This window comes from Sapajus apella, unplaced genomic scaffold, assembly GCF_009761245.1.
Source record: "Sapajus apella isolate SASKATOON/1434 unplaced genomic scaffold, GSC_monkey_1.0 scaffold31, whole genome shotgun sequence".
NCBI lineage: Eukaryota > Metazoa > Chordata > Mammalia > Primates > Cebidae > Sapajus > Sapajus apella.
This window is the reverse complement of record NW_022436971.1, coordinates 542,408-569,766: the sequence shown is the minus strand read 5'-3', so window position 1 is coordinate 569,766 and position 27,359 is coordinate 542,408. Positions and strand designations below refer to the sequence as shown.

General features: G+C 50.8%; 1 protein-coding gene across 12 annotated transcripts in view; it reads right to left on the bottom strand.

Moving 5' to 3' along the window:
* Window positions 1–24,823: 24,823 nt before the first annotated feature.
* The window catches only part of DTNB (dystrobrevin beta), a 302,922-nt gene continuing 300,386 nt past the window's right edge, over window positions 24,824–27,359 (bottom strand). For 11 of the 12 annotated variants that reach the window (XM_032293923.1, XM_032293928.1, XM_032293932.1 and 8 more), the window contains 2 exons: window positions 26,876–26,909; window positions 24,833–25,141 (listed from right to left, as the gene is read on the bottom strand). In XM_032293923.1, the coding sequence (XP_032149814.1) occupies window positions 26,905–26,909 (5 nt within the window). In that variant the 3' untranslated portion in view covers window positions 24,833–25,141; window positions 26,876–26,904. Of the gene's footprint in view, window positions 25,142–26,875; window positions 26,910–27,359 lie in introns of all 12 variants that reach the window. The other variant, XM_032293930.1, reaches the window with a different exon arrangement.

Below are 27,359 nucleotides of genomic sequence, written 5' to 3'. Positions count from 1 at the left end.
GTAAAGATGGGGTTTCACCATGTTGCTCAGGCTGGTCTCAAATCTCAGCTGATCCACCCACCTCAGCCTTCCATATTGGCTGGGATTATAGGTGTGAGCCACGGTGCCCGGCCACCATGCTTCTTGTACAGCCTGCAGAACCGTGAACCAAATCTGCCTCTTTTCTTCATAAATTACTCAGTCTCAGGCTACTTTCTAGCAGTGTAATGGACTAAGACAGATACTAATAGATTATAACCCATAGTCCACACTGACAGAAACAACTAGGGAAAAATAGCAAGTTTAGTGAGGAATGAGATGTTTACATAGTCTCAAAGTACCTCCCTACAAAATACTTATTAATTACAAAGGGAAAAAAGAGTCACTTTACAATGGAAAAGCCTGGAACACATCATTTCAATCAAGTGATTGAAAGAAAAGTTAATGTTGTCAGTAATTGGCAACATCGAAATGGTGCACCACCCACCAGGATGCAGTCAGAAGGACGCAGCATCATTTCTGTGACATTCTTGCACGCCTCAATCTGATCTTGAGGAGACACCAGACAAACCCAAAACGAGGGCTGTTTCACGACTTAAGTGGCTTGAATTATTCAAAAGTGTCAAGGTCATGAAAGTCAAAGAAAGATTGAGGAGCCGTTCCATATTGATAGAAACTAAAGACACATGAAAACGAAATGTGTAATTCTGAACTGGATTTTATTTGCTATAAAGGCTATTATTGGGCCGGGCATGATGGCTCATGCCTGTAATCCCAGCACTTTGGGAGGCCGAGGTGGGTGGATCATCTGAGGTCAGGAGTTTGAGACCAGCCTGACTGATATGGTGAAACCCTGTCTCTACTAAAAATGCAAAAATTAGTCAGGCATGGTGGTGGGCACCTGTAATCCCAGCTACTCAGGAGGCTGAGGCAAGAGAGTCACTTGACCCCAGGAGTCAGAGGTTGCAATGAGCCGAGATCACGCCATTGCACTCCAGTCTGGGTGACAGAGTGAGACTCTGTCTCAAAAAATAAAAATAAATAAAAAATAAGGACATTATTGGAACAACTGGAGAGAGTTGAATGGGGTCTGAAGATTAGATAGTAGTAATGCATCAATATTGCTTTCTGATTTTGATGTTTCTCTACTGTAGTTATGAAAAACAACATCCTGAGGCTGGGTGTGGTGGCTCACACCTGTAATCCCAGCATTTTGGGAGGCCGAGGCGGGTGGATCACCTGAGGTCAGAAGTCTGAGACCAGCCTGGCCAACATGGTGAAACCTTGTCTCTACTAAAAATAGAAAAATTAGCTGGCTTTGGTGGCACATGCCTGTAATCCCAGCTACTCAGGAGGCTGAGACAGTAGAATCTTGATCCCAGTAGGCGGAGATTGCAGTGAGCCAAGATCACGCCACTGCACTCCAGTCAAGGCAACAGAGTGAGACCCTGTCTGAAAAAAAAAAAAAAAAAAAAAAAAAAAAAAGAAAAAGAAGAAAAAAAAAAAAAAGAAAGAAAAAGGAAAAGAAAAGAAAAACAATATCCTTATCTGTAAGAAACATATACTAAAGTTGTGGGAGAGGGGGCAATGGGGTATCCTGTTGACAGTTTATTCACAAATGGCTGCCCCCCAAAATAAGTGCTCTGTAGCATATTGGCAAGCTTTCTGTACCTTTGAGACTGTTTCAAAATAAATAGCATTTTGCCTTCCCATCAGAAATGTATATGAGAGAGCTTTGTTCACTGAGTTTGTTGTGAAACTCTTGGATTTTTGCTCATGTAGTAGATGGACATTGATTTCTTGCTGTACATTTTCTTTTGCATTTCTCTGATTGCGAGGGTCTGAGAATCTGTCCATGTGTTTAAGGATCATTGGCATGGATCAATGGAGCACTCTCCACTTGTGTCTTTTGGCTGTTAATCTATCAGGTTGTGTTCTTTGTCCTCTTAATTTTCATGACCTCTTTATACATTGAGAAAACTCCCTTTGGCTTTTGTTGTTAGTGATGGTTTTTTGTTTGTTTGTTTTGAGATAGAGTCTCACTGTCACCTAGGCTGGAGTGCAGTGGCACCATCATGGCTCACAGCAGCCTCGACCTCCCAGCCTCCAGCAACCTCCTGCCTCAGCCTCCCGAGTACCAGGGACTACAGGCATATGCCATCACACCTGGCTAGTTTTTGTATAGATGGGGTTTCACCATGTTGGCCAGGCTGGTCTTGAACTCCTGACCTCAGATGATCCTCCCACCTCAGCCTCCCAAAGTTTTGGGACTGCAGGCATGAGCCACTGCGCCCTGCCTTAAGGCCGTCTCTCTGACTAAGATATAAGGCATCGATCATTTTTGTGCTGTGTATTCTGTGCCTAGCATTGTGCCAGGGAGCCTGGTGGGATAGTTTTTGCCAGTGAAGAATTTACACGAAATCCAAGCCAATGTTAGCCAGTTGATATGAGCTACATTGTGGAGCTCAAACAAGAAGTGATCTTGGTTGGAATGAAAGTATCCCTGAGGAATGGGATCTGGGCTGGGTCTGAGGGGAGGCTGGGCTTTAGCAGGTGAAGGCAGTCAGACTCAGAGGGCAGCACGTGGAAGGTATGATGAAGGCTAGAACCTGGAATGCTGGTGGCCACTCCCCTTAATTCTCTCTCCCTTGCCCATAGGCCCACACCTCAGTCTTGGTTATCCTGTCTTAACGAGCCTTCCTAACTATGCACCCTCCCTTCATCTCTCTAAGTTCTCCCCCATTTCTGCTGCTCCTCCATAGGGAAGAGGGAAGGAGCTGTCATCTACGGAACCCGATCTCACTTCATCTGCACCGAGCACGGTCTCAGGGAGCGTAGCGAGACGTCTCACCATCCGCCCAGTTTTCTGTGGGATGTGTTAATTTCAAGATGAAAGATTAGAAACCTGTGGACCTGTTACTTTCAGATACAAACATTTTGGTGAGTAAAAAGCAGTGGTGATTTTTTTCATTCATATTCTTTTATTAGGTAATGTACTCCCTAATTTATAAGTTATGTTCTATATAACTCAATAAAGTGGGTGTCATTTTTAAAGTTAAACTTTTACAGAGATAATTTTAGATTCTCATGCAGTTGTGAGAAACGCTATGGAGCGATCCCATGTACCCTTACTTGGTTTCCCCAATGATACCGCCTCACAGTGAAGTGGCCTGTCACAACCAAGATACTGACAGTGACCTGGACGTTTCTGTCACCACAGGATTCCTCATGCTACCCTCCAGGTGGCCACCCCTTAACCCTGGACAACGACTAATCTATTCTCCTTTTCTATAATTTTGTCATTTTAATAGTGTTATAGAAATGAACTCCTTCAAGACTGGGCAAGGTGGCTTACACCTGAAATCCCTGCACTTTGGGAGACCAAGGCGGGTGGCTCACTTGAGGTCAGGAGTTCGAGACAAGTCTGGCCAACATGGTGAAGCCCCATCTCTACTAAAAATACAAAAAATTAGCTGGGTGTGGTAGCAGGTGCCTGTAATCCAAGCTACTCAGGAGGCTGAGGCAGGAGTATTGCTTGAACCTGGGAGGCGGAGGCTGCAGTGAGCCAAGATCACGCCACTGCACTCCAGCCTGGGTGACAGCGAGACTCAGTCTCAAAGAAAATAAATGAACTCATTCAGCATATAGCCTTTTGGAATTGGCTCTTTTCACCAAGCATAACCCTCTAGATTCATCTAGAATGTTGCCTGTGTCACTAGTTTATCTCTCTGTATTGCTGGATAACTGTCTATGGTTCGGATATGCTGCTGTGTAACCCTTCACCTGCTGAAGGACATCTGCAGAATTTTTAATTTCTACCCACAGCTTAGAAAACTGAGGCAAGGGAGTGAAGCAAGTGCATCAGGGCACACAGGAAGAATACAGCACAGCTGGCATTTCAGCCCCAGTCCATTTGCTAGACTCACATGGGATGATAGGTGGGAAACAGACCAGGTAGGTTCAATGGGATAGATGAAGACTTGAGGTCATTGATAATCTGAAGCCTTGAAAATGATATGTAAGAAGCTGAGTCTGAATTGGAGGGAGGCCAGGAGATTTGCACCCAGCTCTGGCAATGGGTTTGGGGAAGCCATAAGCCCCCTTTTGAAGGGAACATCTGTCCGGGCATGGTGGCTTATGCCTGTAATCCCAGAACTTTGGGAGGCCAAGGTGGGTGGATCACCTGAAGTCAGGAGTTCGAGACCAGCCTGGCCAACATGGTGAAACCCCATCTTTACCAAAAATACAAAAAAATTAGCTGGGCATGGTGGTGCACGCCTATAGTCCCAGCTACTTGGGAGGCTGAGACAGAAGAATTGGTTGAACCTGGGAAGCGGAGGTTGTAGTGAGGTGAGATTGCACCACTGCACTCCAGCCTGGGTGACAGACCAAGGCTCTGTCTCAAAAAACAAACACACAAAGGGAATATCTACTGCTGACTGAAAACAGAGGAGGAGGGACGTAGCAGCTGATTTGCATTGTTCTAGGAGCATCCAGATCAAACATGTATTCAAGGGCCAGAGGAGAAGTATCACTGAATTCAGAGGAGCGGGTGCAGTGGTGAATAACTGGAGGAACAGCGCCATTGGTGTGACACTACTCACACTGCACCCATGAAGGGGTGGGCCCTCTGGGGAGTGCGGAGACCAGAGGTTCAGGGGTAGGCTATGACCTGGGGCTGGAAGAGATGATGACAAAGGAGAGAGAAGGAGGCTCAGGGAGGCAAGGGGAGCCAGAAGAATGAATGAAGGCCAAAGACAAAGGGACTTAGGGTTTCCGAGGATGAAGGAGTGCATTTGTTATCCACTGTGCGTAACAAGGTAGCCCATATCTTAGTGGCTAAAACAATACGTGTTGTCTCTTAGTTTCCATGGGTCAGGAATCTGTGGGTGGCTTGCTGGGGTCCTCTGGCTCAGGGTCTCTCACAAACTGCAGTCAAGGTGTCTGGCTGCTGTCATCTCAAGGTTTGATGGGGAAGGATCCACCTCCAAGCTCACTCACATGGTTGTTGTTGATAGGATTTAGTTCCTCACAGGTTGGTGGACTGAGGGCTTCAGCTCAGTGCTGGCTGTTGGCCAGATGCTGCCCTCAGCTCCTTGCCACATGGGCCTCTCCACGGGATAGCTCCCAAGATGGCAGCTGGCCTCACCAGAGAGAAAGCAGGAGCAAGAGCGAGAGAGTGTGTGGCAAGCGAAGAGACGAACTTTCATAACCAAACCTCAGAGGCATTTGCGCTGTTCTCTCCGTTAATAGAGACAGGGTTTCACTATGTTGGCCAGGCTAGTCTCGAACTCCTGACTTCATGATCTGCCTTTTAAATTAGGAGCAAGGAGCATGGCCTGAAAAAATGATCGTTTTAGTGTCCTGACCCAGTGAGGGAGAGCGGGACTGAGACCCCCATCAGGCCACTCAGCGGGGGAGCGAGGACAACTTGGCGGCCACATCCAGGAGGTCTGGGTGCAGCATGGGAAGGCTGGGTCCCTTCCAGGATCTCTGGGCCACTAGTCCGGGGGTGGGGACAGTGCCTGCAGCTCCTGCCCCATTGACTGGGGAGATCAGGAAAAAGGGTGCTACCGCCCCACCCCAGGCATCTACTTTGCTTAATGGGGGTTGAGCCCAAAGAGATGCTATTGCGCATCTAACACCACTACTGTCACATTTTCTGAGCCACTTTCCACATCAAACTCATTGTTTTGGCCAAGTGGGAATAATATGCAATAGAAATCGGGGAAAGTTGTGGGGAAAGTCATTCTGAGTAAACAGATTCAAAAGTACTCAACAGCCCTTCGGCATTTCCGCCCGGATAACCCCCCACGGTCTGCAGGTTTTGGAGCCGAGGCTGCGTCTCCACCACAGCAAAGAGGCTCCACTGGCGGAGGACCCCGTGCAGGCGCCGCGTTTCGTTCCTCAACCTCCAGGTGGCGCTGGCGGGGATGGAGCGCATATTTGTAGCGGGGGGTGGGGGGGGTGGGGGTGGAGCTTTGGAAATGCTGATTGTTGATTGGCTGGGCTCGGTCTTGCTTTCTTTTCGCCTTCCTGGCAGGGGTAGGGAGGGGACCCAGTCCCGGTGCCTGAGCTGCACGAGAGGAAATGTGTGTGTGTGGGAGGGGGACAGAGGGGACGGGGTTGGCTCACTTGACACAGAAAGAGAACATTTGTGGCATGGCCCCTGGGTGTGTTCACTCCTCAAGGACAATGCTAATTTCCTGGTTTTTGTTTTTTTAATAAAGGCAATTTGTTAAGTGTATAATTAATGTTTTCCACTTTCCATTCCTTCATAAGACACCTCATAAATCTACACACCAGGAAAAATCCTTGGTGGGACCTGTTGATAATAAAGACATCGTTTATATATAAAAGGGCGAAGGTGAGGACCTTCCAGACCCCCCTTTTTTCATTTGCATGGTCTCTGAATGTTGTGTGGGTGTTACCAATGTAACAATCTGTGGCTGTATTTTATTTGCACATCTAGCACCTGATTGTTAAGCTTCCGCTATCTGGCTGGCATTGGGTGGGGTTTCTCTGAATCAAAAGTGAGGGGGAAAGAAAAGGGGTGGGGAGTTCGTGGGCAGGCTGGACAGGCGTAGACAGGATCCAGGTTGTACACAGGGGAACACGTGGGAACTCTGCCATGGGCGCTGAAGTGCCACAGGGAGAGGAGCTGGGAATTTAGAGGAAGTGGGCCCCGAGTGCAGCGGAGCAGAACTGCTAGCTCAGAAAGCGCAGTGCGGAAGTCACGTTGATATCATTTCAGAAGCCTAAGGAGCTAAGGAGAGTTGAGATGTTGGGGGATTCCCTAGGGCAGCTGGAAACAGCTGAGTCAACAGATTCAAAAGCTCTCGGACAGCCCCTCGGCGGCTCCGCCCCGAATAACTCTGCCATGGTTGGCAGGTTGGTAGGTTTCGGTCTTTTGTCCAGTTGGTGGAGAGGAAAGCATTGGGGAGTGTAACTTCCAGAATATTTCCTTCTTGCTCCGTATAGAAAGCCATCTCTAGGGCCGGGCGCGGTGTAATCCTAACACTTTGGGAGGCCAAGGTAGGTGGATCACCTGAGGTCAGGAGTTCGAGACCAGCCTGGCCAACATGGTAAAACCCCGTCTCTACTAAAAATACAAAATTTAGCCAGGTGTGGTGGCACATGCCTATAATCTCAGGAGGCTGAGACAGGAGAATTGCTTGAACCCAGGAGGTGGGGAGCTGAGATTACACCACTGCACTCCAGCCTGAGTGACAGAGTCAGACTCTATGTCTCGAAAGAAAAAAGAAAAGAAAGAGAGAAAGAAAGGAAAGAAGGAAAGAAAGAAAGGAAGGAAGGAAGGAAGGAAGGAAGAAGGAAGGAAGGAAGAAAGAAAAAGCAAGCAAGCCATCTGTGGGATTGGATGCTTTCATTTTCACTTTGTCACTGGAGGAGGTGGCCACAGACAGACTGGTAACAAACATACTGCTGTGTGAAGCAGAGCACGGGTATGGGCTGCAGAGGGAAGATGGGGTAAAGGGACCAGGATTGCTGCTTGGAGAGTCTGGCCAGGTGGCTGCTGATCCATGGGACATGACACAGAGGTCCTCATCCCTAGGGCAAAAATGTTTGTCCTGAACTGGAGACCTAGAGAGAAGTATCCTGCCAGATAAAGTTGTGTGTTTCTTTGTTTATCTAAGAAGTTGCCAGTTGCTGCACAGTGGGGCAGAGACTGAGAATTCCAAAGAGACCCCACCGCCCTCCCCCAGAACTGTCTACATCTTCAGCACGCCTTTTCTCCAGAGGATTTTCCATCTCCTGACATTACACAATCATTTATTGTCTCCTGCACTCAAATGTCAGCTTCCTGAAGGCAGGTACCTTGTCTTGTTCTTTGGTTTCCCCTAGAATATTCCTGGCACATGTAGATGCTCAAGAAATATTTGCTAAGTGAATAAGTGAAGCAGATGCTCCTTGATTGGTTGAGAAGGCTTCCTCTCTCTAAGAGCTTACACAGAGCTCAGTATCTCTGGCAAAGGATAAATAATTGTCCAGAGAGAGCTTTCTTTCTTTCTTTTTTTTTCTTTTAAATGGCGTTTTGCTCTTGGAGTGCAATGGCACGATCTTGGCTCACCGCAACCTCCGCCTCATGGGTTCAAGTGATTCTCCTGCCTCAGCCTCCTGAGTAGCTGGGAGAAAATTGTGACAAGATCTTAGTGTTTCAAAGGCTTGAAAAAATTGCCCGCCCACTGAGGGGGCAAGCAAGTTGCAAGTGTGTGTATACTTGGTGCTGAGTGTGAGGTCTGTGAGGTGGTCCTCCTCATCCTCTCCTGGTCCTTACCTGCATTCCAAGACCAGCCTCCACCCCAGAAGTGGGTTTTTCCCATGACTTGAGGGCTGCAGTCGGGCAGAGATTTGGTTCAGGGTTCTGGACTCCACCCCTCGACATCTTTAAGTGGCCCTTTACATGTCTGGGCAGGGGAGACAAATCAGCGCCCCAAGCCTGAGCACCCTTGCCAGGCCTAGAGAGATACTCAGCCACCTGGCACCGGGTGTGGGGCTCAGGTCCTGGCAGCACCAGGTCTCCCCATCCCCATCACTGTAGCCTCTTGCCTATGAGTCCAGGTAGGGCCTGGCCAGTGTGGCTCAGTGTGGCTTGACCCGCCGTGCCCAGTGGGTGGTGCAGACACTGGTGTCAGAGGGAGAAAGGAAAGCAACCACTATTACTCATTTGCTGTGTGCCCTGCCGCACCCCAGGTGTCTTACATGTTTTACTATAATCCTTAGAACAACTAAATAGGTTGGAATTATCTTCATTTTATAGATGCAGAGAGTAAGGCAGTGACCTGTCTGAGGTCATGCTCTAGAAAGGAGCAGTGTCAGGATTCAAATGCAGATGTGCCTGCCCTCCAGAACCCATGCTTTTCCACTGAACCCTATGGCTGCCCAGGAAGGCCTGGGTTCCCAGGGATTCCAGGAACACTCAGGGACCTCCCTGAGAAGCAGGGCCCCAGCCAGGCCTCCAAGAGACGGGGAGGATGAGACAACTCCAGAGAAGAAGGCAGAGCCCTCACTGGTGAAGACCTTTGGGAGCAAAGATGGAGACAGAAGGAGGAGACCTAGCAGGGGGTCAGCAGGGTGTAGGTTCATAGGAAGGGGAAAGGGAGAAGATTCAAAAGGGTAAATTGAGGCAGCAGATGGCAGATTTAGGCCAGGTCTAGGGAGATCATGGAGGAAGCCTGGGACAGCTGGAGGTGCCCCAGCAGGACTGGATAACTTGGGAACCAAAGTTGGAGCAGAGGGCAGGAGTCACACATGTAAATACTCCTGGGAGCTGGGCAGGTCACAGCAATAGGCAGATGAGCTGAGGGCAGAGCACCGACAGAGCTGTGCTGGAGACAGGCAGGACATGGGAGAGGGAGCAGGGTTGGGAGCCCCCACACAACAGCCAGAGGCTGGGACACAGATGCCGTCTTTTCCAGGCAGCTGGGTGGGCAGCGGGCACACCAATCGTGGGTCCTGGACCCACACCTCAGCTCACCTCTTACCGACTGTGCAATCTTTCCCATCCCTGTTAGCCTCTCTGAGTTTTCTCTACGGATAGACACCCTCAGCTGGGTGTGGTGGCGAATGCCTGTTGTCCCAGCTACTCAGGAGGCTGAGGCAGGAGAATCGCTTGAACCCAGGAAGCAGAGGTTGCAGTGAGCTGAGATCGTGCCAATGCATTCAAGCCTGGGCAACAAGAGAAATACTCCATCTCAAAAACAAAACAAAACAAACAAAAAACAGATGGCCACCCTCGGCATCACCGGAAAGCATACATTCATGAACCACACTGAAAAGCAGTCTTTTCCCCATCCAGGGCCAGCCTGCACAATCATTAGGTTCTAACATAAGCTTCATTTCCAGGCCAGCACACCCTCTGGGTCACTATACATTAGTCATTTGCTAACTCAGAATTGTCATGGTCGTGTGCCCAGCGCTGTCTTCTAGCTCCTCCCGTGTTTCAGGTTGGTGGGAACCGGCACTTACTGTGTTCTTAGCACTGTCTTCTAGCTCCTGCTCCCATGTGTCAGGTTGGTGGGAAGCTTTCAAGTTTCAAGTGTCTGGGGGAACTTTACACCTCATCTGGGTGTTCCCAAGTGAATCTCAGGGGTAACTGGCACAGAGGGAAAAATTGCTTCCTGTGGGCCATGGTGATTGGACTGTCTTGCCCCTAGCCAGGAAGTGCCTCCAGGCTGAAGCTGACTGTCCAGAACCCGGAGACAGGCCCGCTTCTTTGCATGAGAACATGTCTCATGATGCTTTAGCTTTGAACTGGGGTGAGGTGGGTGGTGAGTCATTCAGAAAGACAGGTGAATTTTTTTTTTTTTTTTTGAGACGGAGTTTCACTCATGTTACCCAGGCTGGAGTGCAATGGCGCGATCTCGGCTCACCGCAACCTCCGCCTCCTGGGTTCAGGCAATTCTCCTGCCTCAGCCTCCTGAGTAGCTGGGATTACAGGCACGCACCACCATGCCCAGCTCATTTTTTGTATTTTTAGTAGAGATGGGGTTTCACCATGTTGACCAGGATGGTCTCGATCTCTTGACCTCGTGATCCACCCGCCTCGGCCTCCCAAAGTGCTGGGATTACAGGCTTGAGCCACCGCGCCCGGCCGAATTTTTTTTTAAAGCAACAAAATAGTAATATTATTTGTAAACATTGTTCAGACACTATCCTAGCATTTCATGAGTGTTGATTAATTATCTGCCTGATCTCTCTATATATTTAGTAAATCATTTGCCTGTTAGGTATTTGTCCATAAGCACTCATTTTAGTCACCAGGGATCTTGGAGAACGTAGTATTCACATACTGTGAGTGACCTGAAGGTGTACGTCACTATCCCTGCCTTCAGGGAGCTTTCAGTTGGTTCAGGAAGACAAGACGAGCACACGTGAAAAAGCTTGGAGGGGCAGGTGCGGAAGCTCACGCCTGTAATCCCGGCAGTTTGGGAGGCCGAGGTGGGCCCAAGAGTTTGAGACCAGCCCCTTGCTTGAGCTCAGGAGGTCAAGACCAGCCTGGGCAATATGGCAAAACCCTGACTCTATTAAAACAAACAAACAAACAAACAACAACTAGGCAGGTGTCAGTATTTGCTTGTAATCCCAGCTATTAATATTTGGGAGGCTGAGTTGGGAAGATTGCTTAAGTCTGAGAAGTCAAGGCTGCAGTAAGCCATGATCACACCACTGTGCTCCAGCCCGGTGGTGACAGAGCAAGATGCTGTCTCAAAAAAAATAAATAAATAAAAGAAATAAGAGAAAAAAGCTCTGGGACTCAAGGCCCTGTGTGACAGGGCGGGGTGGATGCTGACTTCATGACTGTGCCCATGGTGAAGGGGCTTCTCTCCACTCTGCCCCAGTTCCTTGTTTTTCTAAAACTTCTGCTTTCCTAGTTATAGCCCGGGGCCATCCCGCACAGTCATCAGCAGGCCCACCATCACTATGGGGTGGCCCAGTGTCCTGCCTGCCAGGAATACCAGCACTTGAGAATCACCTACGCACATTTTGCACTGATCACTGATGAGCAAAATAATGCAACCCGCATGTAGATTGGGGGCATGGGGCTTTTGCCACTGGGGTTCCCCTGGCCTTGAATGATGGAAGCAGAAGGCACAGTGACGGCAGACACTGGGGACAGCTGGCCAGGGCCTGGGGGACTATCTGACTCAGCAGTGAGGCCCCTCTCTGGCTCTTCTGTCCTAGAACTGTGTAGCCTTCCACAGACGCCACAGGGTAAAAGGGGATGGAATGATTGAAGGTGTGGACGTTTTCCCATAAATCCATGCTCCCCAGAAATTCAGTTGTCTCAGTTCTTAGTTCTCGAGTCAGAGGGAGGCCGCCTGCTGCCCGAGAATGGCCGAGGAAGGCTTTCTTTTCTCTGGCTTTCTCTGGCTTACTCATTTTGCAAGGAACTTAAAAGAAGCAGAGAGAGGAGGGGGTTGCCCTCTGTTTGGCCAGATGAGTGCAGATCAGTCACTGGAGGCTTCAGAGGATGTGACGATGCCCCCACAGAGCAGGGAAGTGCCAGTTCCAGGCTGCCCTGCAGCAGCCGCTGAAGGCAGGCGTCTCCGGCGATTGCAGCGGCTGGGGTACCTGTGGGTCTCAGCAGACTTGCTGCCATGGGGGAACCGTGGGACCAGTCAAGCCAGGTAGTCAAACTTTTCCAGAGATACTGTACATCTGGGTTTTTCTGTTAAATCTTCCGACGTTTCACCATTTGCGACCCATTATATTGTTTAGAAAACGCCTCCTGGGCTAACCAAAATAAGACTTCGGGCCACCCTCTGTTCTGCCCTCCAGTTTAGACCCAAAACAGCATGCAGAATGTCCACCTCTTGGTCCAAACCATCCTGTCTGGCCCCTCGGGTAGGACTCCATTCAGAGCGCCCCTTCCCAGAGAGCAAAGCTGGCAAATGAAAAGGGCAGGAGCAAGTGCCAATGTCAGTGTGGGGTCCCCAGCACCCGCCATGGAGGGGGGTTTCAGCCTGGTACAGGGCTGAGAGGTATCACTCTTCCAGCCTCTGCAGCGGACATCCTTTACGGCTGGGCAACTTCCAGGCCAGGGGCTGCGGTGGGCCAGGCCAAGGAGACAGGTGGCAGCGGGTAAAGTCATGCTTCCTCATCAGCTGACCTAGTCCTGGCCCGAGGCGGGGAGGCCCCAGGCAGGAGCAGTCTTAGCCATGCCGAGGCTGGAACACGGGGCTGTGCTGTCATTTCTTTGCCTCCTTCTTTGAGGACACTGAAATTTGAAGCCCTTCCTTCTCACCCCAGGGGAGCTGTGGGCTGGGTCTGGGGAGGCCCTCTGCATCTTGCTTTGTCCTTGTAATTTTTTTTTTTTTTTTTGAGACAGAGTCTCTGTCATCCAGCCGGGAGTGCAGTGGTGCAATCTCGGCTCACTGCAACATCTGCTTCCCTGGTTCAAGCAATTCTACCTGCCTCAGCCTCCTGAGTAGCTGGGAATACAGGTGCCCGCCACCACGCCTAGCTAATTTTTGTATTTTTTAGGAGAGATGAAGTTTCACCATGTTGGCCAGGCTGGTCTTGAACTCCTGACCTCAGGTGATCCACCTGCCCCAAAGTGCTGGGATTATAGGCATGAGCCATCATGCCTGGCCTGCTCTTGTCATTTTTAAGGTAAATCAGTGAAGAGATGTATCTTTTTGCAATGTACGTGTTTCAGGTTGAGTTGATTTTGTTTTGACACGTTGGTTCAAAATAAGGTTGACCCTTTGGAAAATCAGCTTGCTGAAGCCATTTATTCAGCTCAGCGCAAGGGGTTTAATTGAAAACAGCTGAGGCACACTGACATCACCACAGGCCTCCAGACTGAAAGGGACCTCAGAGGAGGCGCGCTGGCTTACAGCAGGGAAAGCCTGGCTTCAAAAGCCAGAGCCAGTGAAGCGAAGTTTTATCCGAGGAGGAAGGTTTTGCTGCAAAAATAGTTCCTTTAGTATGTTTTTAAAAAACAAAGAAGCAAGAGGAGCTGAGCAGGCGTATTTAAGAGCTTACAAGAGTAGGAAGCAGTGAAGAACTCAAACGCTAAAAGCAGCCTTGGATAGGCTGTGATGAGCATGTGAATGGAAGTCATGAGACAGTATGGGTTCTGTTATTTCATATTTGCTGCCATTTTATGTATTGATGGTTGGACTCTTCCCTTAGCACTCTTCTGTCCCCCGTGTTCAGTGATGAACTTTCGCTTTGTGCGAGTGCCTTTCTCAGGGACGTCCTGCAGCCTCCTACCTTGGGCTGCAGAGACATCTAATGCGAAGCTGGCCTCCGGGACCTCGCGCCCCTGGTGTGGACAGCAAATGAAGAACTGTATTTCATTTTCATGCAACTTCTATTTGTCCCACTCATTTTGCAAGGAACTTAAAAGAAGCAGCGAGAGAGGCCGGGCGCGGTGGCTCAAGCCTGTAATCCCAGCACTTTGGGAGGCCGAGGCGGGTGGATCACGAGGTCAAGAGATCGAGACCATCCTGGTCAACATGGTGAAACCCCGTCTCTACTAAAAATACAGAAAAAAATTAGCTGGGCATGGTGGCGCGTGCCTGTAATCCCAGCGACTCAGGGGGCTGAGGCAGGAGAATTGCCTGAACCCAGGAGACGGAGGTTGCGGTGAGCCGAGATCGCGCCATTGCACTCCAGCCTGGGTAATAAGAGTGAACCTCCCCAAAAAAATAAAAAAAAAAAAAAAAAAGAAGCAGCGAGAGGAGGAGGATGCCCTCTGTTTGGCCAGATGAGTGCAGATCAGTCACTGGAGGACCTGCTTCTGGGAGAATGAATATCCACGTCGGGCGGCCCTACTGTCAGGTGGTCAGGAAGGCTTGGTAACCAGGCCAAAGCACTGTCGTCAGTGCCAGAGGATGCTTGGTGAGGTGCCTTAGGCAGGAGGGTGGTGTGAAGGCTCCGTTGGCCTAAGGCCAGGATATAAAGTGAGTGATGTAGCATTTTTCCAGGGGAAAGTGTCCTTACACATCTGAAGGTTTAGTATGACTCTAAGCAGCAGGATCAGTTTCTCTGGTGACAGGAGACCTGGAAGGGGCAGCACACCCCTCAGGGACCCCTCCGCTGCCTCCCTGTGTGGAGCTGGGCCATCTGATTTGCTTGGTTTCAGCTTCTCGAGGTGTCCTGATGGTTCCTTCATATTTTAACGTTCTATGGTTCTCTGACTTACCCTAATCCTCAAGTGACAGTGGGAATGTCGCAGCCTTTCTGTGGGGCTAAATGTTCCATTTCTGTTGATCCCCCCTACAAAGTCTGGGGTGGAGGTTCTCCGACCTGGGTGGGTGTCAGTGGAGCCAGACGAGTCTCTTTAGTGTGAGGCCTGGCCAGGGCAGAATGTGACAGACAGTTGGGGCGGGTGGTCCTTCAGAGGAGCGGGCCCCCCAGAGACCTTCCAATCCTGCCCCGCAGAGCCAGGGTGCAAGATGAGGGGCCCCAGGATGTTTTACGGTGAAAAAGTATCAGCAGATCCAGTGATTTTTTCTCCATTGCGGTTTTCGAAGTGGGCAGCCAGGTTCCCATTAAGCTACCTGAGTCAACACTCCCCTTCTTTCCCTGAGCCACCCCCTGCTCTCTCCCCCAAAACTTGGAATTCTTTTCCTCTTCTTTGCAATCTTTCTGCCATTCCATCACGTTAGCAAGTTGACATGGTGGTGAGGACTAAACTCTGATTTTTTTATCTTGCCCAAATTCCTAAGGGGTCTGGGGAGTCATGCGCTACAAACCATAAATTCTCATCAGATGGGTTTTATTTAATCCTAGATATTGTGACTTACTTTCCAGCTTGACTCTGGCATAATGTTATGAGATAAGAAAATCAAAATATTTTACTCCAAAACATGTTTCTTTGTGGGTAACACCCGCTATGGGCACCGAGGAAGGAGAACTGTCCAGACCCCAGGCACAATTAGTGTCTGAAGAATATCTTAGTTTACAGTGTTATTATTCAGCTATTTCCTTTATATAATCCTTTATATATAATCATATATTAGTTTATAGAATTCGTGCCTGAAGTATAACTGTTTACTATATCTAGCTTATAGATATAATCATACTTAGTTCCATGTAATCTTTCTATATAATCTATATAGGTAAAGATTAAATCTATATAATCTTTCTATATAATCATATAGGTATTGTAGTCAGAGCTGTACTGACATTTAGTGATTTATAGAATCCTTCCATATAACCATATAGTAGTTTATAGTAGGAGGAATGCCTACAGCAGTCACAGAACAGAAGCAGTACATGGGAAAACAGCCAGACCAGGACAAGAACCAAAGACCCAGGCGGTGGCGTCCCTGCCTGAAAGGGCATACACTGTATGGCAGGCTTGGAGCAAGAGCCTCTGCTCCTGATAAAGGAGTTGTAGTACCTTGCATCCAGTTCCTGTGGAAAGTAGGCCTCAGGCCTGAGATCCTGGAAATGACCGAGGGAGAAAAACCCCTCTGGTGTGACAAGTCACGGTGGCTGTACACCCTGTCATTCTTTTCCCGCTTCTGTGCTAGCTCAAATCACCATTCCATAAATATCTTAAGAGCATAGGCCAGGCTTGGTGGCTCACACCTGTAATCCAAGCGCTTTGGAGGCCAAGATGGGTGGATCACCTGAGGTCGGGAGTTCAAGACCAGCCTGACCAACATGGTGAAACCCTGTCTTAAGAAAAAAAAAAAAAAAAAAAAAAAAGAGACAGAGAAGAGCACAAGTCTGTCAGCTCCCACTGCACTGGCTCACAGTATCCTTCCATTAGAAATACTTTGAAGTCAAAAAAAAAAACTGTAACCACTGGTTAGCTTGACTTTCTTGGTAGTGAAAATGCAGAATAAGTCTCTCTGATCTTTTCTTAAATTCTGACATTTAAGATATCAGAAAATTTAAGACAAAATTTAAGAAAAGATCAACCACATTTGTGGATGAGTGTAGTTATAACCTGTAGTTATTTAGAAAAGCTTTAGCAAGATTCAAATGTTCTCCTCCTTCTTTTACAAAATAATCTGGTTAATAACGGAAGCTTCTGCTTTGCCTTCTTTCTGGAGTAGGATAGCCATAATTTCCTGTTGCAGGGCTGAAGCCTCTAATTGATTCCAAAGGCTGTTTGACAGTGTTGCCGTAAAGCTACCCTGGCGGATGTTCACCAGCACTCCAAGAGTGAGGAGCTGGGTCTGTCTGTGTGGGCCATGCTGAGGCTATTTGTTAGTAATTGATTGGCAAATTTTTTCTTCAAAATAAGCTAAGGGAAAGTCTCCTAAACATTGGTATTCAGATAAGCCTCACAAAATAAGAGTTTTATTCTTGAAAATGACAATAAATATGAATTTTTAAATGCAAATAATTGAAAATATAATTATAGAAAGATAAAATATTGTTATAATGTCTTTCACAGGCTATATATATTATGAATAAGTTTACTCACATGAGTAATGTATATATATTATATATAATATATATATAGAGACAGTATAGTTGAAGTGAAAATGTTCCAGTTATTTATAAGAGCATGAGATACAGAATTTAATGTGCAGTATTTTTAAATTTACAAATTATAATGTAATTTTATGCTCTCAAAATAAAACGTGGACATTATAGATAATTTGAAGATTTATAAATTAAAAATTAACTTGCATTTTCTTAGAAATAAAATCATTAATATGTTGGAATATTTTTAGCCAGGCATTATTTTCAAATTATAAAGTGTTTATTATTAAGATAATAGTTCATGTACGTTTTATTGCATTGTAAATTTCATCTTGTGCTGTGAACATTTTTCCCATGTCTCTAAATAGTCTTAAAACATATTAATTGACTGCCTATTTAAAAAAATCCTGGGCCAGGCGCGGTGGCTCAAGCCTGTAATCCCAGCACTTTGGGAGGCCGAGGCGGGTGGATCACGAGGTCAAGAGATCGAGACCATCCTGGTCAACATGGTGAAACCCCGTCTCTACTAAAAATACAAAACATTAGCTGGGCATGGTGGTGCGTGCCTGTAATCCCAGCTACTCAGGAGGCTGAGGCAGGAGAATTGCCTGAACCCAGGAGGCGGAGGTTGCGGTGAGCTGAGATCGCGCCATTGCACTCCAGCCTGGGTAACAAGAGTGAAACTCCGTCCCCAAAAAAAAAAAAAAAAATCCTTTGAAGTCTCCAGCCCCCAGATAAGAAGTGTTGCACATGACACCTGTTGCACACGACACCTGTTGCACACAGCCCACCTCCTTGCCTCGTTGACCTAATGGGGGTACATCCCTTTTCTGTACACAACCCCCTACTACTGTGCATGGTACGGCCCCCTACTGCACATGGCCCACCTCTGCCCAGGTGACATAATGAGGTGACCCCCTCGCTTGTGACTCACGTTGATTATACCGTATCACTAAGCCTATAGATGATAACCTCACTTACTACCCTTCCCCCTGCTTGTACCTAATAAATACAGACGCTTCTGTGCGTTCGGGGCTGGCCTGTCTCTGCTCATAGGCAGCATGGCCCCCTGAGTCCAGATGCTCTTCATCAGTTCTTCAGTGTCCTGTCTCTTTACTTCTCGGTTCCTGCACCTCAGCACAGCATAAGGGATACCCCAGGACCCTTTGGGGCCCAACAGCCCTACATTTCTTTGCCATAATTTGAAATGGCCCTGCAAAGCTGTTCTTTATGGGGGAAACTTTGCATCTGTAAAAAATGTCTATTAACGTAGCTAGATCTTTTTCTTCCAGACCCTCCCAATCCTAAAGAGATTAACTAAAATCTGAATAGAAAACATTTGTCATCTATTGTTTCTAAGGGCAGCCACTATAAGACTTCAAATAACTTTTTCCACAATCTATACCTTAACCTGAACATTCCCTTCCTACGAATCCCAGGTCTCTAGACAAACTCAATCAGTTGTCAACCAGAAAATGTTTAGATTCACCTATAGCCTGGAACTGCGCACCCCCTCCCCCGCTTTGAGTTGTTCCTCCCTTCTGGACCAAACCAATGTATTTCTTAAATGTATTTGATTGATGTCTCATACCTCTCTAAAATGCATAAGGCTGGCCGGGCTTGGTGGCTCACACCTGTAATCCCAGCACTTTGGGAGGCCCAAGGTGTGCAGATCACCTGAGGACGGGAGTTTAAGGCCAGCTTGACCAACATGGAGAAACCCCATCTCTACTAAAAATACAAAATTAGCCGGGCCTGGTGGCGCATGCCTGTAATCCCAGCTATTTGGGAGGCTGAGGCAGGAGAATTGCTTGAGCTTGGGGGGCAGAGGTTGCAGTAAGTTGAGATCGTGCCATTGCACTCCAGCCTGGGCAACAAGAGCAAAACTCCATCTCAAAAAATAAATAAATAGTATAAAAACAAGCTGCGCCCTGACCATCTTGGGCACGTGTTCTCAGGACCTCCTGAGGGCTGTGTGATGGGGCCATGGTCACTCATATTTGGCTCAGAATAGATGTCTTCAAATATTTTAGAGTTGGACTCTTTTCCTTGACAGCGGGAAGGGGAGGAGCATCGGAACCCAGCAGACAGATGGGGTTTCCCCTTTCTAACTGCATGAGGACACCCGAGCTCTCCAGGGGCCCTGTTCCCCTGGGAACTGATAACATCGCATCACAGTTTTGTTGAGCAGATGACACTAAGACCACACGTGTAAGCGCAGCTGGCACACAGTAGACCCTGAACAGGCACCTGTTCCCTTCTCTCTCGAGCCAGGCCCTCTGGAAGAAACCCAGCTGCATCTGGTCACCAGCGACGCAGAAGCCCAACGTACATGCAGCTTACAGAATAGCCACACGCGGTCCTACGTGTCATGCTCTCCCTGTTCTTTCGGTTCTAGTGCTTTCCTTTATTCGCTCCCTCCTACCTGTCTTGAAGCAGCTCTGCCCTCTGGTTTCCCCAAGCAGAGCTCTTAAGATCCCCAGACTCCTGCTGGAAAGGAGTTCCTGCCTTGGGTGTGCCTGAGTGTGCTGAGTTGAAAGGCATTTTTTTTGAGGTGGGGAACTGTGTGTACACAACACAGTGAGGGAGTGACCCCGTCCAGGGAGCCGGCCCCCTTAACAGAGCGCGAGGGGGAATCAAGACCCAGGCTCTACCATAAAACGAGGGCAGGTAAGGAGCGGTTGGATGAGGGGGCGTGAGCGTCAGGGTAGAGGCCTCAGTAAACAGTGTTGAACAAGGGCCTCTCTCAGCTCCACCCTGGCTTTAAACCCCACGGTTTGCAGTTCGGCTCCAAAGGCCTCCCAATGACCCCAATCTCATTCCTCTGGACTCAACCATGATGGCCGAAGGCAGAAGATAAGCTGGACTCTTGGAAGCCGACACCCCCAGGGAAATTCCATCACCCGCCCAAAGCACTGTAGACTCAGGTGGGGTAAGGGTGGGATGGGGGAAGGAGGGTGGGGCTGGGGCGATAAGAGCCTTCTGGGGTGGAGGAGGCTGTCAGTGAGGCCAAGACCCACGCCTGGGGTAGGCGCCGGGAGAGGGGGTGGGATCGGAGGGGAAGGTCATCCGAAGCCCTGGCCCTGGCCCTGTCTAATGGGTCTAATGGGATATCCTGGTGGAAAGCAAGTGGGGATCTAATTAGGGTAAAATCCAGGGCTAATGAGCTGTGGCAACAACGGGACAAAGGAACGATTCCCACAAGCCCAGGATGCGGCTCCATTCTGCCTCCTTCCCGGCTTCCTCCCCCAGGTCTTTGGCTTCCTTCCTTCCCTCCCTGGCCTCACACCTGCCATGTGTCCGCCGTGTCCCAGTGTCCACAGCTCCCCCTCAGCTCCAGCTCTGCTTGTCTTCCCATCCCATTCATCCCCTTTCCCTCTCCTCTGCCCCTGGTTCTTCAGCCCACGTGTCCCTGGCATCACCCTGCGGTTCTCTGCCTGCCTCATTTCTTTGTTCTCTCCCTCCAGGAGTGGGAAGAGCTGGGCTCTGGGCTCCCGGGGTAGGCTGGGTGGCAAAGGGTGAGCCCGGGATGGTTGCCTAGGCAATGAGGAAAGTAGGGCAAACACCAAGCAGCAGTCAGGAGGAAAGAGGCGCCCACGGGGGAGGGGACTGCGTCCCAGCCCGGAGGCCTCCTTGCTAACCCCCAGCCCCACTGTCCCCAGCCTGGCTCATGCCCAGGAGCTGGTCCCGAAGGAAGCTGGGGTGTCTCTACAGGAGCTCCTGCCAGACTTCCTCACAGCCACATCTGCACCAGGTCCTTGGGCCAAAGCGATTCCGGGGTGCCTTCGTCCTCAATGCGTGGCCCAGGGTGTATCCTTCTTCTGAAAGACCAGCCCATCAGGGCAGCCCCGGGAGAGCAAACTAGCAAGGCAAAGGAGGGCAGGGTCCTCACCAGGGCAGTACCCTGCTGTTTCTGAGCTGGGAAGCAAAGGACATACTTCTTGTTGGCACCCCTGGCCAACAGGTTTTGTGGAGGAGGCAAGAGGAGCTGTGGGGCCTGCTCTGCAGGAAAGGAAGAGGCCTGGGATTGGGTAGAGCTGTGGGGAGGACTTCCAGATGCTTCAGATATGGGACCTGGGCTGAACCTCTTCAGTGAGGGCAAGGGGTGCCTGGCATGCAGGAGGCCTTTCCAGGTGGGGAGGGAAAGAGACAAGGTGACTAAGGTCTCGGGACCACACCATGGTGGTGAGGACAGTGTTGAGGCCTCAACAGAAAGCCTGATGGGTACAGGTGCCCTTCAGGCTGGAAGGCAGTGGTGGGGCGGACAGCTGCCCTGTTTTGAGTTGGGCGCTGAGCCCGAGGCCTTGCTCTTGTGGACTCCAGAGAGACTGTCGCCTACACTGCCCCGGTGAGGGGCCTGGCCAGGGTGTGCCCACGCCATGCTGTGCCCTGAGGACGCTCTGCCCTCCCCAAAACGGGGTACGCTTATCTGCCTGTGCCGCTATACTACCCCCAGCTTCAGGCCTATGAACTCCACCCGGGGGTGTGGCCATGGCTGTGGGCCAAGCTTCGGACAGGTGTTTCTGCTACCTGGTTGAGGACTTGCTGGGGCTGGCTGAGGCCATCACTGACTTCGTGGTAATCAACTCCTCAGCCAGCAGTGAGCTGGGTCCCAGGGGACTGTAAAACCTCTGTATGTTGTTCGTTGTGACTCTTGAACTCACAGGACACACCCCTGGGTTCCTTGGGTCCCACTTCCCAGTCTCCCCTCCCACCCATGAGCCTGAGGACCCATCCTTCTAAGCCCCTAGATTGAGTAGAGAGCGCAGGCTTTCCTGCCCTGGGTGCCTCCCTTTGCTCCCACTGTCCTGGTCTGGCGTGTGCACAGGGAAGCCCCGTTCCTCCAGTCCCACCCCTCACTATAGTTACGATTCCAGACCAGGTTCCAGCCTTAAGCGCTAAGACCCTGCAGCCAGTGAGGCCTGAAGGCCTCAGGAAGGGGCTTCATGCCCAGCACACAACTGGTGCTCGTGAAGCATCTTCTTGAATAAGCAACAGTCCCACCTCTAGCCTGCGAGTCCCTTCTGAATCTCCGCCCTTAGCAATGATAGGCTCCATTTACTGCAGAAGCGCAAGGATGGCTGCCTGGTGTCTGTCTCAACACCTGCCCCTACCTCCCTCCCCAGCAAGCAAGTTCTCGGGACCCTCCTTAGAGATTTTCAATTTTCAACATGAAAGCACAACCCATTCACACTGTCACAGAACTGGTAGACTCCTGCTTTTGGAATTGGTGAAATGATCTGACAGCCATTTCTTTCATGTCATAGTCCTACCCCAGCTGTCCCCCCTTGGAAGTAGGAGGCAGAAGGAAGAGGGAGCCAATGTCTTCCACCTGTTTGCAGATGCACCCATAGAGGAGGCAGGAGAGATTCCAAGTCTGCTACCTACAGATCCCTGGTTTCCCAAGTGAGGTTAGGTGCAGAGAAGGCATCAGTCCCTGTGATCTGCTACTTTAGCTGGGGAGGCCTGTAACGTCAAATTACTAGGTTCTCTAGTAATCATTTCCCTGTTAAAATAACACCCATGGGAGATGGAGCTTCCGGTAGGCTGAAGCAGCCCATCTCGGCCTGAATGTTGTTTTGTGAGGAAGATGGTATTTGCATCCTGTGGAAAGCATCTTGGTGGGGAAGCTCTGGCTGCGGGGGTTAGGTGCCTGTTACACCCCCTCTCCTCTGTCGTCCCTCCCGAGCCAGGCAGGCCTTCAGCACCCTCTGCAGTGAGACTCTCGACTGAGAAGGGACCCCCTCAGCTACTGGGCCTCCACGATGCTGGTCTTCTGTGACTTACAGGCCTGGCCTCCATGCTGCCCCACCTTCATGTTGGATACTCTTTATTGATTGCTGGGGACCAACACTAACTTAGGCTGAGATCCACATTCCAGCACACATCCCCAGGGCTCTTTTTCTTCTTTTGAAATAGACGGCTGACTCCGGCCTTTCTTCACTGATGGGCAAGGGCTTCCTGCACTGCTTTGCTTTCTTGTTCATGAAAGTGTCGACCGGTGGATCTCACAGTATGGTCTTTGGACCAATGGCACCACCATCACCTGTGAGCTTGTTAGAACTGCAGATTCTCTGGCTCTACCCAAGACCTGCTGAATCAGAGACTTTGGAGGTATGGCTGTGCTATCCATATTTTAATAAGTCCTCTGGGGGATTCACATGCATCCTTATGTCTGAGAACCGCTGGTGTGGTATACTACCCAGGAGCCCTGAATAGGACACCTCATTTAGTTTTCCGATCCACACAAGGAGAACCTGTCCAAGCGCACTAGGCTTGTGGCTAGAGTGTCTTCCTAAGGCAGGCAGGCTGCCTACCTCCCACTCGTCCAGTGTGTAACCCATCAGCTGACCCCTGACAGTGCTGAGGCCAGACTGGGAATCCACTGAATGCCTCATGAGCTCTTTTCTTCCAGAAAGTGCAGCAGGAATCAGATGGCTGTAGGCATTGCCATAGCAACTGTACCCCTCCGAAGCTCTCATGGGCTGCAGAAGCAGAGTAAGCAGCGCGTAGTATCTGCCAGTGGATGTAGCATCACCAGCAGATGAGAGGGGCTGTGGAGGGAAGAGGAAGCTCAGGGTGGCCAGGACTTATGGACAAGAATTCATTGGAGCTGTTGCTTCCTCAAGACCCATGATGCATTTGGTAGTCCTCCAGTGGTCTCCGGCACTGCAAAACAGTGCCAGCCCAGCCTGTGGCCGCATAGCAGCCTGGGTCACCCAGGAGTCAGTGGTGCTGCAGTCTCTCAAAAGACCGTCTACCTCGGTTAAATTGGGCTGCTAAGTGGTCACAGAGCAATTAAGATGGAAGTGCCCATCTTCCTTCTGTGATGAACACCTGTGTTCCTCGCCAGGGCTGAGGAAAGGGATCCAGTTCCAAATGTCTGATAGGGATCTGGGTCCTAAAGCAGATGCCAATAGTCACAAAGGAGCTCGGGGCTTAGGTAATGGTGGGTATTCTAGCTCTCCTAGAAATCAACCTTAGCAGGAACCGGTATCACCAGCATGTACCTGGTACTTGAATGCTGGCCCCAGAACTGAGGACCTGCAGAGTCAGCAGGGGCTCGGGCAGAGAAAAGGGCCCCATGCCCTTGGAAAGAGGGATCCCTGCTTGCCAGGGTGAGTGGAACCCCATGGGAAGTTTGGGGGGACACAGTGCCAACCAGTGGGAAGATGAGCTATGGTGGAGAAGAGACAGGTGGAGAAGAAGGGATGGAAGGAGTGAACACCCGGCCCTTTCCTTTTATCCTGACTGCTCCTTGCCAGGCTTCCCTGGGACTCCATCTGTGTGCGGCCAGGAGTTGATCCCACCGGCTCTGCACAGTCCTCCTCAAAGCCAAGGGCAGGGGTCTGCAGAGGTGGGTGGGCGACGCTGGGGAGCCAGCTGTGGGGATTCTCGCTTCATTACAGTCGCTGCCCTTTATAAATATTTATAGCAGTTCTTCTTCTAAAAATAACATCCTGGAGCCCAGGGAGGAGGAAAAAATAAATGAAAATCACCGGGAATGGGACTTGATCACGTGTGCCCGAGCCGAATGGACCCCCTAAAGCGAGAGGCTGTGAGCAGCGCCCCTGGCGGCGCGCCCCCTGGCGGCCACGGAGTCCGCGGCGCAGGGAGTCCCTCCGCCCTCTCCGAGGAGGCCCAGCCGGGCTGCGGCGCGCGGCGCGGTCTCCGCCCCTCCCTCCCGGGCTGCAGAGCGGCGGCTTAGCTGGGGCCGGCGGAAGCCTAACCAGTGTGAGGCTATTTTTAGCACCACGGCCAGGGTGTGAATGTCTACAGAGCCGAGCAGGGCCTGACGCTTTCTTTGCACGATAGAAGAAACCTGTTGGTTTTTAAAGGGCAAAGGTAAGGAAACTTGTGTCCCCACGTTCGGAAGCACCCCACGTGCTGGCCAGACGCCAGAAAGAGTTCCATCAGGTCACACACACACAAGAGCTTGGTGCTTTTTCTTTTCTCTTTTCAACCTCCAGGTAAATTCCTGATGCGGAGATGAGCCCATGCCCTGAGGGGAGTGATGAAGGTGCTAGTACATGCAGGGCTGTGCAGGGGAGGCCCACCAGCTGTGCCGCGCAGCCCCTCCCCGCTTCCCACCGGCTCTGCCTCCCCTCTCCCTGGCGGGTGGAGTGACGTCTGGCAGCCTGCAAGCCTGGTCCAGGTGTGCGGTGGAAAGATGGAGAGGAATGTGCCTCTGGGGAAGACCTTGCCTTCGCCATGTCGGCGCCAGCTTGCTCCTTGTCCTCTGTGCCTGTGGAAGACACACTCACCGTTAGTCACCGGCACTACCAGGGTTGGGGCAAACGCTGCTAAGTCTGCTGTGACTGGGAGGCCGTGCGGGGAGGGGTTGCTAGGATGCTGCGCACCTTTCCAGCGCTGGGGTGAAGGGTGGTACCTAGGGTCCCCTGCCATCATTCTGAAGGGTCAGGAAATGTTTCCGCGGAAGAACTGGGTTCACAACGCAAGGTTTGGCATGGGGTGGTTTCTTGAGAATTGTGGCCCTGGAGAAGGGCAGGGAGGACTGAGGTGTGCCGATGAAGACAGGGAAGGGAGGAAGCCTTAGCTCCAGGACAGCACAGCGCAGGCCTAGGCATCCAGGGAACCATGGCGCCCGAGTTTTATGCTTTTAGTGTGACTCTCGACTGTTGGTGTTTCTCATCACCCCTGATGTGGGTCAGAGAGGACAGGATTAGGAGGCAGAAGACCCGCCTCCAATTCTGCTTCTGGCATGGAGCTTCTGGTGTGGGAGTTTGGTTTCCTCCATATGCAATAAGGCGGTGGGGCGCATGGCTCTGCCACGTTCCCTTGCACCCCAGTTCCTTCTGCCCCGGGGAGAGAGGGGCTCTGGCAGCCTCCTGCAGGGCGAGTCAGTTCCTGATTTCCCTCCTCGGCTGCCACGGCCTAGGCTTGCTTGGCAGAGGGCCTTGCCTGAATGTGTACAGTGAGTTCAGGGAGAAGCCTCTTTCCAAGGCCCAGGGGCACTGTGATTTCCAGGGCAGCAACAGAATGTGCGTAGCTCAGATGCTGCCCACCCCTCAGCTTGCATAATCCTGAATCAGCACAGGTAGAGGCTGGAGGGGCCCCGTGGAGCGGGCAGAGCCCTTCAAGGGCCTGGCTCAGACGGGGAGAGAGGGCTGAGAGGGCCAGAGGCTATTCCAGGATGATGCGACTTGGGAGGGCCTGAAAAAACTCATTTTCTGGATTGTGGGGCTAGGGTTCTGGCTTTTTCACCGGAGGAAGATGCCTAATTTTTAAAAATAAGAAGTGGGGGAGGGGGAGGGAAGACAAGATTTTCAAATGGAGAAGTCTGATATCTTGGCCCTGGGACTAGAAAGAGTTAAGGTGTTGTGCTGGAAAACGGGAATGACTAATTCCTAAAGGCAGTGAGCATCTGCCGCTGGGGCAGCCTGCACTTTTCTGCATTGCTTCTTCAGGAAGTGAGAAGGTGCAGCTTGCGGGCACCGCGGGGAGCGCCTTGGTCAGCCTTGTAGTCAGTGTGATCATGTATGAATCAAGTGTCCGTGGCTCAGGGGCTGTGACTGGGTGCAGTGCCGGGTGGCAGAATCCAGGGATGCACTGGCTGTGGTGTGGATCCCAGGAAGGAAGTGGCCAGTGGCTTCGGAAAAGAGGCATGGGAGGCAGTGCTCCCCAGGGAGGTGGGCTTGCTCAGCATGCTCTGTTTCAGCTGCCGGTGTTGGGTCTGCCAATGCCGTCCCAACACAGAGGACACCAGGCCCATGCCCAAGGACCAGGCCTGCAGACGTGCTGTGCAAGATGGGACACAGCCTAGAAATAGGGCAAGGCGGGTACATGGCTGGGTTGGGCAGAGGGAAGGTACAGTCGGGCTCTTTGAAGAAAATTCTAATTGCATCTTCACCTGTTAGGATTGCTGTGGCTTGGGAGCTGTGACTGCAGAAAGGGAGGGGAAGGGAAGATGCTGAGGAGGGAGGGCAGGGCCGTGGGGAGGCAGGGACTCTGTACTCACCTGAGCTTCCTCTGTGTCTCGCTCCTCTGCTAACCTGCGGCAGCACGGGCAGAAACAACACACTGAGGTCACGGCCAGGCTCTTCTCGTGCCTCAGACTGTCTCTAGGGGCTTCCCTGACCCACCCACCCCACGGGCTTCCTGGCTTCTCCCCTGTTACCTTCATGTTGACTTTTCCCACCCAGGTATGAGAGCAGGGTAGAGTCCTACTTTCTACAGCTGTAGCCCACATGAAGTAGCCATGCAGACAGATGCTTCTCAGGAGAAGGAAAACATTTAAAAAATGGAACCAAAGCTCCTCCAATCCAGGGAGCAGTTCCGTTAGCGGGGCAAAGCCCACGCAGCTCTGGAAGGTCCCCAAGGGAACATGACTATGCCGTGGGTGAGGGCGGTCCCCTCCTGCAGATGGTCGCAGGGCTATGCGCTTGCTCAGCCGAGGCTCCAGCACTGCCTGCCCCTCCCGAGCCTGCTCCGTTCTTGGAGGC